The sequence below is a fragment of the Pocillopora damicornis genome, chromosome 12 (assembly GCF_964200805.1).
Source record: "Pocillopora damicornis chromosome 12, jaPocDami1.2, whole genome shotgun sequence".
In the NCBI taxonomy this organism is placed as follows: Eukaryota; Metazoa; Cnidaria; class Anthozoa; order Scleractinia; family Pocilloporidae; genus Pocillopora; species Pocillopora damicornis.
In genome coordinates, this window is record NC_142681.1 from 9143846 (window position 1) to 9159948 (window position 16103).

At 37.6% G+C, this 16103-nt stretch overlaps 1 protein-coding gene across 1 annotated transcript; it reads left to right on the plus strand.

Moving 5' to 3' along the window:
• LOC113675148 (uncharacterized) lies at nt 1-14253 on the plus strand. The gene is made up of 4 exons (XM_027191690.2): nt 1-100; nt 10817-11827; nt 12604-12971; nt 13414-14253. The coding sequence occupies exons 2-4, from the start codon at nt 10896-10898 to the stop codon at nt 13923-13925; spliced, it is 1812 nt and encodes a 603-aa protein (XP_027047491.2). The 5' UTR covers nt 1-100; nt 10817-10895; the 3' UTR covers nt 13926-14253.
• The last annotated feature ends 1850 nt before the right edge of the window (nt 14254-16103 follow it).

Genomic DNA, 16103 nt, shown 5'->3' on the forward strand with positions numbered 1-16103 from the left:
ACGAGTTAAAAAGCATGCGCGGGTTGGATGGATGGATGCAACGGTGAACTTCCTGGTTAAATGTTCGAGAGAGGATTATTTTCCGGCGAAATTTTCTGAGGTAAGAATAGTGATGTTTTAACTTGAACGGTAAACTTTTCTAGTTTTAGTCTCAAACTATAGGATGTCTATCTGTCTTTCCTACGATCACTTCGACCGAAGCGAATTGATCTCGAAGCTGTAAACGGCCGTCTAGCTATTTCGATAGGAATTACAATTGTTGCTAGGTTCAAATAATCACGAGGCATTTTCCTTCGACTAAGCACGTTATTTTATATTTCACCACCCTATTTGTACCCTGTTATAAGAGATCTCAGCGCTTACTTAGATCCGGTTGACACGAGTTAAGAGTTGTTGCACATACATGTGTGAAAATGAAAGTCACGCGAAAATTTTATGACCGCACGAAAGAGTTTTTTTTCGGCTACCGTAGCGACTCTGGTAAATTCGGCAACTTTCAGCTTCTTCAATCACGAAAGGCAGTGAAGTTTTATTACAAAATCTTTATATAATTACACGCCAACAATATCCGTTTTGGTGACCCAGTCGTTTACCGTCCACCTTAGATTATGGCTCATGAAAATGCCTCCTTGGAAAATATCTGAACCTAACTTCAAAACCTTTTCAAGATACATGCAAACTTACATAATGTCAGAGTACTTACGGATCAATATCAGAATCTGGGCCGAAGGCGCTATGTAACAGAGCTATTTCATTTTACCATAAATTTTCGTAAAATGCGACCGTTAAATGTTCGTAAAACGCGACTGTTTATGTTCATAAAATGCGACCGGTAAATGTTCGTAAAATACGCCCGTTAGATGTTCGTAAAATGCGACTATTACTTGCTAATTACATTATAGAGTACTAACGCAGAATTGAAATGAAACTACAGTATATGTGCTTGGATTCTGCGTTGGATTTAAGGCCGCTCGGTCAATTTGAGCTTGGATTTTTTGCTTCTTGAAGCGGGCGTTCGAAAATGGAGTATGAATGGAATGGAAACCTATGAAAGGATAACTCGCTAAAATGGTTTTTTTTCAACTTCGTAAACGGTCAGTTAACAAGCGATGCACTGGGGAATTAGGGTAAAGATTTTTATTGAAAATTTGACTGTATTTTTACTTACATATGTAAATATTCCCATACAAACTCTCGTAGTTTCGCTATGACTCTTATTTCGCAAGATGGGGTCATTCCACTGCTGAAGCCCAGGCTGTCTGTGAGCAAACAGACAAACGGCGGTTAAAGCTGGTCGCCTCGAAGTGTTCCCTGAAACTCTTACAGAACTACTGGAGCAACTTCAGAATACCCCGCAACTTATTTACATGTCATTGAATAAGAATGTCTATTGTGTTATGCCTCGATCTTCAAAGCCTCCCGACACATGTAAATGAGTTGCGGGGTATTCTGAAGTTTAGCCGAACTACTTTTAATACGAGACATGTCCCTTAACATTTATGCGAAAATTGCAGATGAGAGTGAAGTAAATATGTTATTTCATCGGTTGCTACCTTCTTTTAGACGTCTCACCGGAAACGGATAGAATTTGATAACCAAACACTGCGAGCAAAGTTCATGTACCAATAGAGATGACATGTCTGTCGAAAATTAGATTTGGAGACTTTGTAGTACAGTAATACAGAAATAAATAAGTCAATGATGTCTCTTGAAATTTTGAATTCTGGTCTGCCGTCTCCTTCGCATCACATAATAGAGACCTTAAACAGTCAGGACGGTAACGCCAAGGAAGACTTCGATTAAAAAATTGATTTCTGCCTTTAATTAGAATTTAAAAAATGGCTGTATGCGTTTACCGTCTCCTACCGCGTCACACCTCAACTTCAGCATAACGTATAAAAGAAGTCTTGAGTTCCAAATGGAAATTAAAATAATTTGCCGTCGCGGTTTCGGTTCGCAGACGACGTAAATTGTGGTGATTTCACGTTGTTGTTTTGAATAGGACGGCTAAGAAATGTACAAAGTTTTAAAACGCACGTGCTGAGCTATTGTTCTGCCAATAAGGTCTCATGTTTTTCCATGTCCTCGTTGCCGTCGCTGTCATGGTGTGCTTAAGGTCCCTAATGGCCGCCACAAGAAAGCTAGCAAGAAAAAGTAACGTTCCAATCCTCTCGGTCACACCATTTTGTTTTGGTTTTGTCTAGACCAATCATATCAAAGGAAATGGCATAGAAAAAATTTTCTATAAAGGCTTGCACATTATCTCCAGGTCATGGATCATTTAGGAAGTGTGGTTACCATAAATATCTTTATTGTTTTTTTAAAGGGCACGGTAACGAATCTTGCAATCTGATTGGTTCTTTACCCGGTCAGTATTTTCCTCTCTCTGCCCACGGGCCACGGTAACGCTTTCGTGAGTCGCCGAGTACATCCCAACTTTCGTTGTCATTTTTCATAAATATACCTCGTTTTCCGGCTGGGCAGTATTTTTAAGCAAACACGTCGGTCACTACCTCAAGCCGATAAATAACTTATGAATCCTCTCTTTTCTCTATATCAAATCACTTTGGTTGACAGAAAAATATTGGTTTCAGAATGAATTTGTATAAACAATAGTGTCATTACGTTGGTTGACAAGCGGCCTAAAAACCGTCTGCAATTAATTTTAATCGTTCACAAAAAGTACCCAGAAAGTTGAAACGTGAGGTATTTGGTTACAGTTATAGTGAACGATGGAACTTTCATTCATTTAATATCTGAATTTTCTCGAGCAATTTGTTCATAGTGAAAGAGCGAGCGAAGTTTTAATTTAAGTTCTACAACAAATATACGCTCCTGGTGAGTCTTTCCAATTCCGTTCAATTTGGACATTTGTACCTTAAATTGCGCAACAGAAATTGAAGGAATTTTTTGAGAAAAGGCCGCATTACATTCCCTTGTGTCTCGTTGGAGTGTGCCGTTCGAATTTAGTTTTTGTGAAGGAAAGATCAGAGTTAAACACGCCATTACAGCAAACAAACGAGCAAACTCTCACAACTTCAAAATAAAAAAATTGAATTTACTCACAATTTACATTCCTCGCCGTTTACTTAATGAACAGAGGTAAATCTTTGTACGTGAATGAATGGTCGATGAGAGTGAATAATACTTTCCGTTAGATCATTAACTAATTTTGAAGAAAACATTGTCGTGACAGTCCTTGCCAAACCAGTTCTGTTTGTTTTCAAATGTTCCTACGCTTTTTTTTTCTTGCGCGCTCTCTAATTGACAGGTGTCAGATTGTGACAGATACTTGTAAAAATAATGTTTCAAAGTTTGTTTGGAAGCCTTTTAAATCACCTTTATCGTTACGGAAATGAAAATGTTTCGCTGAGGCATCTCTCTTAAATTTGCATCACCTCTATTTTAACTACCATTTACCCACTCAAAAATTGTTCAGTTTATGGAAGATCTTGCCTTATTTACGTCCATAAATCATTCGGGTTCTTTCGGAAAGAATTTCGTCAAGTTTAAAAACAATAAATATGTTATTTGCCGGCTGGGAGGTCCGTATGGTGAAAAATTGTGACCGAGGTCTACGGCCTCGGGCAGTATTTTCAAGACCTCGGTCACAGTTTTTCACCATACGGACCTCCCAGCCGGCAAATAACATATATTTATAATATACTTCTGGTACTTTAATGCTGAAAACACACGCCATTTTTTCCAAGCAATAGTGAACAAGAGTCAAAACACAAAAAAACGCATATTAGGGGGTAGACTCGCTGATTAAATAAAAAAATATTCGAAACAAGAAGTGAACAAGTCTCGAAAAATGCATTTGGTGGGGGTGCTTTGACACAATCGCGTGAAAATGAGCACAATTCTCACCAGTCACAACGCAAATAATGACAAGAAGTATGTGAGGCTGTATTTCAATTTGGCACAATCGCCTAAAAATGAGCATAATTGTCACCAGTCACAACCCAAATAGAAGTGTGAGAAGATGTTTTTTCTGCCATCATTTTTCTGTAATCGTCACTCAAAATATGTTTTCCACATGTCTCAGGGTGCCTTTTCATTTTTTCATGGCATGACGTTCTCAGAAAAACGGGAAGTTGATGATGTAATACAACAGGGACTTCCCCGAGGGAATGAGACATCAGATTGCTATTTTTTTAGGATATGGATTACCAGTAAAGTTTGTCGGTATAAAAAATTTCCTATAATATTATAAAATAATGAATTGTAATTTTGAAATTCATAACGCATTAGACGAAATTATGTGTCCGTTTTGTGTGAACAACTTCAAAAACATACTGTGATAAGTGAAAAATGTTGTAAAATATGAAACTTGAAAACGATAATGGAAAATATGTATGTGTATATTGCGGTCAGGTTGATAGATATGACACTGTTGACGAATTTGTTGATTTTTATGATGATAGACACAGGATAATCCAAAAGTCCCTTTATCATCGAAAGTATCACGTTCAAAACACACTCTTTGATAAATACAAAAGATATAATATACAACTATCTACGAATGATAAATATAGGATATTAGAGAGTTTTGAAAAGATTGAGAGTGTGCTACCTCAGATCAACGTTAATCAAAAGAGAATGATCAATATTAATTTCATTTTAAAACAAATTTCAGAACGATTAAATTGCAAAAGCATACCAATTTATAAATCAAAAAGAACATTAGCAATATTGGAATGGGATTCAAACACAAATTGGGGATGATATCAAAACAATTATTTGGAGATAAATTTTTGTGAATACTCCTTATCTCATTTGTCAACTAAAGGACACATATCGATGACGATATCATCAGGAACCCATAGCTGAATCCTGATCGCCGTATAAATGATGGCAAATCAACCAATTTTTTTTTATATGATGTGTAAGCAAAACGACATGGCTCGATTTTTTCTTATAACTTTTTATTTCACGGTAAGTCTTCAGATATCGTTCTTAATACGATTGAATTTATAATGTAATTGAACTGAGTGGAGTGCAATTTGGGCTGAAATCATGCGTGTGATTTCAAAATCGAACGAGCGCACAGCACGAGTTCGATTTGAAAGTATGATTTCGGACCAAAATTGCACAGCACAAGGTTCAATTACCACTTTATTACATCCATTTTGAAATCGCCCAAGTTCAGGACTTGGTCAGTTCAAATATTTTATTGATGCACTACTGAGCTAGTTTAAAATTAAATTTATCCATTTTTGGGGGGAAAAAACAAGAGTTTTGGAAACAAAGGTTGCAAAATTTGCTACATGATACTCTTTGTCTTTCATTTGCCTGTAATTACATTGGTCACTTTAAACTAGCCTTGAAATCTGATTGGTTGTTTTGTTTTCAGTGTAGCCTCCTCATTGGCTGGGAAAATGATGCGATTTAAAGCAAAAAATGGTGCGATTCGTGAGTAAATCGCACCAATTAGAGCCAATCAGATTACAGGGACCACCAGTGATTTCAAAATGGGTGTAATAAAGTGTCACACCTCTTGCTATCGTCCCACAAACAACAGATACTGACGACAAATTACACACTAAATTCAATCGTTTGAAATATTTGTATGCTCTCCTGAATAGCCAAAGTTTTTCATGATAAAATTGGTGTAGGGATTCTATTTCAATTAATTGATTTTTATCAATGTTTCCGTCTATATGATTAAAATCGAAAATCATTTTAGCTCTTTTCATATATATATATATGATATCTAAAATTGAAGTTTCTTGACTAGAATACCACTGTAAGGGAGTCCATCTAAGACTCCAATGGTATCTCTTAGTTGTATTGAATTGAATTGTAATCATTGACGGCATCAACTACTGTCAGCTCTTTTGTCATCCTCACGGGAGTTTGAAAATCAAGAGTGCCATTTTGTAGTTCATAAACTTTGTCCCTTTAACACCACAAACAACAACAAATACTTGCAAGTCTTGTAGCTTCTTGTGTGGAACTGATGCCATCTATATTTTTTAAAACCGTATCAATCATTAGTTAATTGAGAGTCACGTTATTGTATTTACGAAGATGAATTATACTTCGGCTGTGATCATTAAACGTTTTAGTTAATGTTCTCGAAACTGTCTCAATACTGCTGGTAGCTGATATTTGGACTGTTGAATGGTCGATTGATGCTGAAGGAAAGTAAAGTTAAAAAAGAACAGTATATTCGCTAGTTTGTAGTTGATACATATTTAGACCTACACGACTGCTATAAAACCCTTTGCTTGGATCAAGATGAAGTTTCATCCCATATGTCTCTGTTTTGACTTTATGAAAATCTTTATTAGTAACCTGAACACCCTTTATATCATCTTCATCACTGAATTCAGAGGAAGGGTTATCAATGAGATATTGAAACATGTTAGCATCATCGTAACTTGATATGGAATGATTTAATCTGACGTAATCTGACGTACTTCTCATAATTGGTCTGACGTTCGCATTATCAGAGATCGTTTTATTGACATAATTAATGTTAGCAGTATAAGTGCTTTCGTGTGATTGAGGCTCTTTGAGACTTATGATACTCCTTCTATTCATATTGAGATTGCCAGTCATTGCTTTGGAACCAGCAATTCTCAAAAAAATTGTTCGTTTTTGTATCAATATACCGTTTGATTGAACCGCCTGTTATATTTACTGGGTCAGCGAGATTAGAAATTTTGATTCTTTTCATATCGTGACCTTTTGATAGATCGAGAGAGAAGGTTTTTGAGTCCACATATTTTTATTCACGACGTCATGGTTATTGTCGTAATCTGTTACTTGTAATCTTGATTTTAAAGTCTGGGTAAGCAAGTTATCCAGGTCAACTTTTTTGTCAGTTATCGATCTGCAAATTCTCCAGTTTGCAAATCCACTTTATAATTTGTTTCAAGAGTTCTCAATACTCTAACCGACGATGGAACCATTTTCACCTTAATGTCTGCTTTTAAATGCTTGTTTGATTCAAGTGACTGTTGTACGAAGCCGCTGATATCACCATATGAAAAGTTCCCATTGAGTAATATCACGGTTGCCTGAGTAGTTCCAATGTAATGACTGTATTTCAATGTATGTACTCATGTTGACAGAGTCGACGGCAAGATAATAATTTTTGTTTTTGTCGAGCGTCAATTGTGGGGTGAAAGTGATAGTGAAATCATGGCTTTTAAAGTTTCTTACACCATTTACTGAATTAAAAAATATTGGTATATTCATATATCATTAGCTTACATGAAATGTTGCTTGATGTATGCGTCATGTTTATGTTTTAGTTATCACTGACAAGTTTAACAACTTATCGAGTATCTGCCAAACCTCATTTCTTGGTTGCAAGTCATTGCACCTCCTTGTGTGAGTCTATGACTGATTTAAGCGATTCTCTGTTTTCATATTACATCACTTATCTTCCATTACGATAGTTCTTGATTTCTTTTGATATCTTGTCTCAGAGAATCAACTTTAATACGCCTTTCAGCATTCTTTCTTAGTGTGTTTATGTCCACATATATTAAGATAACATAACTAGGTGTCTATTGACAGTTATTCCAAAAGATTTGTAGAAAATGACTGTTATTTTAACGTACTCATATATTATGAAGATTCCAAACTATGATATTGATAAAAAACAAAACAAAAAGGAATACATTGAATACAATGCAAGCACTTGCCTGTTAAGGGAGATGGTCAGATCCATTACAACTACTTGGAACCCCAAACAGTGCAAGGGATGTGTTCCAAAACAAAAACTCTTGAATACAATGAAAGCACTTGCCTGTTGAGGGAGATAGCCAGATCCATTACAACTATTTGGAATCTCAAACAATATAAGAGATGTGTTCCAAAACAAAAACTCTTGAATACAATGAAAGCACTTGCCTGTTGAGGGAGATAGCCAGATCCATTACAACTATTTGGAATCTCAAACAATACAAGAGATGTGCTCCAAAACAAAAACTCTTGAATACAATGAAAGCACTTGCCTGTTGAGGGAGATAGCCAGATCCATTACAACTATTTGGAATCTCAAACAATATAAGAGATGTGTTCCAAAACAAAAACTCTTGAATACATTGAAACACGATTCAAATGGCACTTGTCAAACAAAATTAACCACATTTTCAAAGACAAAAACAGGAATCCATCAATCGAATTAATTATTTCACTCCATCATGCAATAAAAAGAGTCTTGAAAATGTTGAAGGTTCTCACACTGAAGAATACGCTCAGAAATACGGCAAAAAGCTCTTAAACGTTCGTTACAATCCATTAAAAACTCGTAAAAAGGTCGGAAACAATGTAAAACAATTTAAAAATAGAAAATGAAAAAGAACTGAAAGAAAGAATGGCTAACTAAGACAAGAAATAACAATAAAAGGCGATGAAAAACGCTCAAAATTGTACTTTGACACCATTATTGACAAAAAAAGAGACAAGCAAGATACAACAAATGCTCAAGATCAGAAGGAATGACAAATATCAGCCATGGAAAACAAAAATTGATTGTAGAACTTATCCTTTGTCTTGATTAAGATTCAGTTGATATCATTTTAAATAAAATACTTAAAAAGATAAGAATTAACAAGAAAAAATTAAGAGGCACGCTGAGACATGTCAAGAACATAATTTGGGTTGTGACTGGTGAAAATTATGCTCATTTTTACGCGATTGTGCCAAATCGCCTCACATACTTCTTATCGTTATTTGTGTTATGACTGGTGAGAATTATACTCATTTTCACGTGATTGTGCCAAAGCACCCCTCCAAATGCATTTTTTGGAGGCTTGTTCACTTTTATTGAGAAAAACTTTGATTTAATTTGCGAGTCTTGTTTAATTCATTACGGAGGGTGTTTATGCGATATCATTGGTTGAAGTGCGACTCTTGGCGTGAGTTTTCAGCATTACAGCACAAGTAGTTAAGATAGAGAGGAGAAGTTGTGATGTGTTATGGATCTGTAAAACTTGCACTGGGCGCTATATTCTTTAAAGCTACCTGAAATTTTTCATTTGCATCCTTCAGAGTTGCTTCTCCAACTTCCATGTCGTCTTGCTGAACTGTTTCTTGCCTTTACAGCTGTTTCTCTTTGCTTTTCTCTCTGTTTCGCTCTGCTTTTGCTTTTCTCCTTTCTTTAGCAAACATTTGTTTCTAGGCACCATTTTTAGTGCTTCCTCTTTTTGTGGAGTAAGATGCTTCTGAGCCTCTTCCTTTCCTTAGCGCTCTTTTTCCAGACGTAACATAGTGGGCATGCGCACAACGCCCATCTGAAGTACCTATTTTGTGACCGGCACAGCGGTCATGATAAAACGCAGACTGCAGACTGTGCAGACCATGTAGACCATGCAGACCGTGCAGACCGTGCAGACTGCAAGTTTTTGTCTGCCTTTTTTTCTTAAACTGTGATTTATATATGATTAATGTGTATACACCTTTTTCTTACTCTTTTGGTAACGTTTGAACTATTTCCAATTTTTGGACACCCTATGAGTTGACGAAATTTTACGAGGTTATTTCGAGCTTACGTTACCTAGCAAATCGCGGGCTTAAGTTTCTCGAGCACATAAAGATTGGTCACGCGGCAAGATTTATTGCAAATGTAATTTGTGTGGTCTGTGACTCTGAGTTAGAGGTAAGGAATGGGTTGTGTGAACAAAGCAAATGATTACCTGGGTCTTCAAGAGACAGCCCAAAAAGCTTTACAGTAAAGAAAGTGAGGCAAGTTAAAATCGAACTAACTAGGAGATAAGCTTTTCGAATCGGAGTAGAAGACTGATTGATAGCTAGTAAGGAACTGGGCATGTCAGTTGTGTCCAACCTAGTCTCCGATTCTATCGCAATGCATGTACTGAGTGTGTGTGAAATGAAAATTAATGGGAAAATTTCCAAGTGAACAGCAGACGTGACCTGGGGTTTCATGAGTATTTTTTTTCATTTTACCAGAAATCGAAAATATAGAACAAAAAGTGGTACTGTTGGTTTGCATTTATCGCTGTTTAGAACTTGGGTTATGACGAAATAATTTGATGCGTTTGAAAGGTCGACGTCGGCTACGATAAATTACCATCAGATGGAGAATAAACAACAAATTATAAGTGCACTTCCCCTCAGCTCCTCTTTAGTTCGTAAGTGTATTATTTAATCAAGAAAGAGGCAAAACGCTTTTCCTAGATTAAGGTTGTCTACGGTATTTGAAGTTTGCATTTGACAAACATCAGTGACTCTCCCAAACTTGCAGAATGTTTGGCCGGAAAGTAACTCAAGGTTTTTTCTTATATTTCGAGTCGCAATAGAAGCCTTCAGTTTTGTTTTACACTGTAGAAGCGAAAAGAAGTGCTTTGATCTGGTTCAGACTTGAGTTGTACTGGTTGACTCACAGTTCTGGAGAAAAAACAAGGCACGCAACGCATCATGCACCAGCAATGTTGTGGCATTCAAGAAGGCATTCGTTTGTTGTTTATTTCTGCTTATCATCCAGTCAAAAACCAATTCCAGCAAAGTTTTTTGACTTCCGTTTAACGTCCACCGAGACGTAAATAAAATTTATAGGTGGGAAAACGTATTTTTTCTTAGGCTGAAAAACCGCATAATACTAGTGTCAGTGTCTCGTGAGCTGTAACAGTCGAAATTCTCCAGAGAACAAAGATCGCTCTGCACGCTCTGCACGCTCTGCACGGTCTACATGGTCTGTATAGTCTGCACCAGGACCTTGAAAAGCCTTCAGTCCAACAGTTGTCGCACGAATTCCATTGATTGAGACTAAATCCAATCCCTCCCAGCACTGTGAGATGTCCCAACAATTGAGTGCGCTTTCTTTTCTTTTTAACAGAATTTGAACGTGTAATACAGGCCACGACAAAGCCCACAAAAAAACAGTCTTGTGCATCAACATTTTAATTGCCAGCGCCATGAGAAAACTGCGGGTCTTTGTGGCAGTTGTCATCATAACCATCACCTTAGTGAACTTTTTCTCATCGTATCTTCACATTACAACTAGGAGTCGTTCACAAGCACTGGCTAGTGATTTAAGACGTCTAGCAAAAGACCTTTCCGAGACACAACGCAGCTTGGTACATTTTCCATTGCAGTTCTACAAAGTTGAACGAAATATTGAGCTTTTAAAGCAACTAATAAAATCTGTGGATGGACAACCACTGCAAAAGGACACCGTTTCCAGCGATTCCTCATCAGAAACTTATGTTAAGAAGAGAGAGGTTTGTCCCGAGAAATTTATGGGAAAGGATTCTAATTATGGATTCCCATTTTTTTATAGGAAAGGTTTCGAGGGAGAAAATTGCACAGACTTTGTTCCAATTGATGAACTTGTGACTATGATTATGACATCACCAAAGGAACTATCACCTGAAAAGCTGAGAAAAGTGTTTGAAGGAATTGCCACACATTATCCAAGCGTTCCTGTAATATTTGTGTCAAACAAAAAATTAAAGTTCAAGAGGCTAAGAGATGAAGGTTTAAATCCAACGTTCATGGCATTTGATGACCTTACACATGGAGAAACATGGTCCAAGTTACTCAAGATGGTGGCCACACCCTATACATTGTTTGCACCGGATATCACTTACTTCACGGATGATGTTAATCTTGAACGCCTTGTACGGGTACTAAGTGAGAACAGGAATGTCATGATTGCAGGAGGAAGCCAAAAGAATCAACGGGGAGAGTGGGACAATAGCTGTCGTCAAGTGCAATTCAGAAATTGGACTGCATATTTTGAAGACGGCTATTACTACTCGTTTAATGATTGTATAAGATGTGATGTACTGCTTGGTCCATTTGTGGCAAAAACCAAAGAACTCCAGGATCTTGGAATCGATGAAAAGTAAGTATAAACTACGATGCAGTATAAAGATTTAAGTTTTATTGGGAGAAGAGGAGAAACGGAAAGGAGAACAGTTTTGGATGAGAAAGGGTGCTTCCTGAGTTGTTTGGTTGTTTTTTAATTACTGTGAATATATGGAAATCATATATGTGAACTACAGATAAAGACGTGAAAATTAAAGTGGTCTTCGCAGTAGTGAACACTACTTGAGTGGTAGTGAAAACAAAACCTGAGAAAAATTCAGGATTTTACGGGATTTGAACCTACTCTTCCAACTGAACTAACAAATCGTTTTCATTCGCAGTTCACATGTATGATTTTCATATCTTCACAGTCATTTACTCATCACTTCATGGGTTTATTTGGAACCAACATAATGACTAGTTCCCAGTTGGCTTGTTAGCTCAGTTGGTAAAGCACTGCACCGGTATCGCAGAGGTGATGGGTTCAAATCCTGTACAGGCCTCACTTTTTTCATGCCTTACTTTCACTACTGCTCAAGTAGTGTTCATTACTGCGAAGATCACTTTCATATTCACTGGTTGTTTTTGTTCACAGGGATGGAAGGTGGTCAAAATGTTTTGGGTAGCTTCATTTAAGATGGTGTACCACCTTAGAGTAGAATTCTAAGGAGTCTTCTTAAAAATGCTTACAGAAAGTTTTCATGGTGTATTTGACTTCTACCTCCACCCTCTGCTATTTTGCGGACCGTTAATGAAAACTGTCAATCTGGTTTGATAAGCTCAATAATTCGACTACTATTTCTTGTTTTCCAGATTACATTTCGGTGCCTTTCAAGACATATTCTGGCGATTAAAACTCAAACATCCAGAGAAAGTTGTTGCCAGCTGTCCGGATGTCATGTTCGATATATATGAGCGAGAAGTTCCAGATGAAAAATATGATGCCTTGGCCCAGAAATGGGATGTGAAGAAATGGGTGGAGTCTAATGGGCAAGTGCGTTGGTATGGGTGCCGAAGAGGAGGGCATGCCCGTGATAGTAAATCGTCCTGTGGTATACCAGCCACAGGACTCGCTGTTCCTCCTTGTGACTTGGAGAATCTTGCTGACATAGTCAAGTTTATCATGAAGGAATGTGAAAATGCTGGGGTTTACTGTCAACTTAATGCAGGAACTCTATTAGGTAATGTACTCTTGTGCCTATTTTGTAATAGGGAGGTGCAGTTCAAATTGAGTCTGTTTCCCCCCTTTTGGGATTCAAACAGGTTTGTCTTCAGAATGGAACAGACAAAAAAATTCAGAAGAAGATAATTTTGGCCTTGGTCACTCCCACATATTCGATAATTTTGTGTACCGGTATAGTGTAGAAATACCTTTTTGTTGCAAAGAAAGGAAATTTCTTTGAGTGTGAGTAGCGGTTGTTTTAAGGCTGTTGTGTAATATCAATTATCAAGCTAAATAAAAATAAATTGATGTGAAACAAACATCATGCAATGAAATGAAGGAGGTCAAGGAGACACCATTGTTATGGTTATGACCACCACCATCATGGTGGTTGAACAAAATTGACATCATTTTCATGGCATCATCTCCTATTACTTAACTTTTGTTTGCTTCTGTTTTAGGAGCTGTTAAATTCAAAAAGGTTTTGCCATGGGAGCGCGATGCTGACATCTATTTTCTTTCGGAGAACTACACAGCAATTCAAAAGCTTCGTCCAAGATTCGAAGCAGCAGGCTATAAATTTGATGATAGAAAAGGAACTGAATGCTGCACAGATGGACGAAAGACATCCGGCATTTTTGTAATCTATGGAAATGGCTGGGGTGTTGACTTTTACGGTAGACCTAGACTTGAGTCCGAGATGCTTGTAGCTGATGGTCAGCAGCCAACTAAAGTGATGTTTGCTGGTCAGTGGGTTACTGCCACGCGCAATCCAGGACTTTCCTCTCGTAATCGATATGGACCCAACATGTATCATCATGTAGAGCATTGGGCAGTTGTAGGAAACGCAAATGGGGATGCGCTGTATAAATCGGGTGTCTGGATCAAATGTTCCAGGCCTGGACACACAGGGTGTCTAGACCAGTTCCGCACTGATGGCGATCTTCAATTTGGTGACTACTTCATGACTTAATTTTTTTCACAGCAAGGACATGGAATGAGCAAACAGCGGCAAATTTTATGAAATGCATCAAGGTAGCTGTTTATGGAAATGATCTTTAAAAAGCTAAGAAGTAGGGTGTCGTTTGCACAAATTGTTTAGGAATATTACAAGGATTAGATAAGGGGCCCAACATGATTTGTAGTAAATAAAGGTTGAGTAAGATAGAAGATAGACAAACAAGGACATGGAGGAGGGCTTGTTGCCTCCACATTCTCTTTGCTGAGTATTCAATTAACATGTCAGTGAACTTGTGGAATTTTTAGTTGTTGTGTTCTTAAAATATAAAATTAGCATGAAAGGTGTTTATGTCCTTATATACGTTTATACCTGTTACTTTATTTTGGGATTGATGTACCTTTTTACTATGTGCAGCTAACAAATAATCATCGACATCAATGAGAAATCAATGAGTGTGTGATAACTCATTGATGTCTTTATGCAGCGTTTACTGATTAATTGCGAGTGACCAAGACAGAATTTCTCCTTTCGATATCAACATAATATCAAGCAGACAAGTGATGCGAATAACAAAAAGTACCAATTAACAACATGAGACAAACAAAATCTATGAAATAAAGCTCTGAAAACTGCATATCTAAATTATATCCCGGTTTAGAAATATCACAAATGTGTTAATTAACATTTCATTTAACTTTACTGAAATATTCAGCCCGAGATGTAATTTAGATATTCAATTTTCAGATCTTTATTCATAACCCACATAGATTTTGTTATGTCAACGATTACTAACTAAGAACACATAGTGTGGTCTTCCCATGGTGTCAGTATCTGAGCAGCTGCATACCTACCCCTCCCCAACCCAGCTCAACTCTGACTTGTTATCAGTTTACTGTTGTTGGGTTAAGGGAGGGGAAGGTGCGCAGTTGATCAGATACCGGTATTGATCCACTTAATCTTGGGCAAACAACGAGTTTGTCTCACCAACAATGGAGCCCAAATTACACAACTTTCATGATGGCGGACGACGCGCGGGACTGGTAATTACTCAAACATGACATCGAGGTCAGAAGATAACAACTGTAAACAAAAGGTCAACAAAGGTTGAATAGGTTATCTGTTTTGACTCGATTCGGTCGAATTATTTCCAATAAGAGGAAATGCCGACTCCTTGTTGTGTTCCAGAAAGTAGGAAGAAAGGATAACGGAAAGACGATGGGATAAAAGTGTCTTACTTTAAATTTCCGACCAAGAATCCGGTGGAAAAAAAAATGGCTACACGCAAGAAGAGGAGACGAGGGAATGCTCTTCAAGGTAACTGAAGATAAAAAGATGTGCTCCCGGTATTTTAGGGAAGGTGATATTAAAAAAATCTCTCGCCGGCAAGAATGAATTAAGAGATGGAGTTGTCCCTTCTGTGTTTTCGTAGAACCTAAGTCAGTGCGTTTTCATGACTCGGCGGTCTCTCAGATAACGCTTACGTTTGTTGGGTAGGAGTGTTATCTCGCCGAGCTGTTTCTTGCCTTTACCGCTATTTCTCTTTGCTGTAGTTTCTGTTTCTCTCTGCTTTTGCTTCCTCCTTTCTTCGGCAAACGTTTGCTTTTGGGTATCCATTTTTCTTGCTTTCTCTTTCTGCAGAGTAAGCTGCTTCTGGGCCTCCTCCTTTCCTTTGGGCTTATTTTTGGGCGCAACGCCCATCTGAAGTAGCTATTTTGGGACAGGCACAGGACCAGGACCTTGAAAAGCGTTCAGTTGCACGAATTCCATTGATTGAGACTTCAATTAGTCAAACTCTTTCATCGGTTATACTTTTACCATTCTCTGAAATCCCCTTTCGACCTCTCATGTCTGAGAACACGAGCTGTCTCTATGACATTCACAACAGGGGAGAATTTCTTTTCACCCGTGGTATCCTTCAGGTCATCAACTTTTCTCCAAAAGGGGTCTACTCGGATTGGATTTTGTGACTCTTCACCTTCCAAGTGCCAATCCTCTTGGATAGTTTCCAGTTAATGCAATCCCCAATCGTCACCCAGTTGGTCAAGATCCACCCCAATATTCACTTTGCCGGCCAAAACGCAATTCATTCCAGAATAAAAAAACGTTGAATACAATATGATTTTTGATAATACATCCAATTGGTTGAAACTTACAGTATTAGCTTAGCGTGCTTTCTCCTTTTCACGTGAC

Coding starts and splice junctions, on each gene's coding strand:
- LOC113675148 (XM_027191690.2), top strand. CDS start 10,896: ATGAGAAAACTGCGGGTCTTTGTGGCAGTTGTCATCATAACCATCACC. Junction 11,828..12,603: donor GATCTTGGAATCGATGAAAA/GTAAGTATAAAC, acceptor CTTGTTTTCCAG/ATTACATTTCGGTGCCTTTC. Junction 12,972..13,413: donor TAATGCAGGAACTCTATTAG/GTAATGTACTCT, acceptor CTTCTGTTTTAG/GAGCTGTTAAATTCAAAAAG.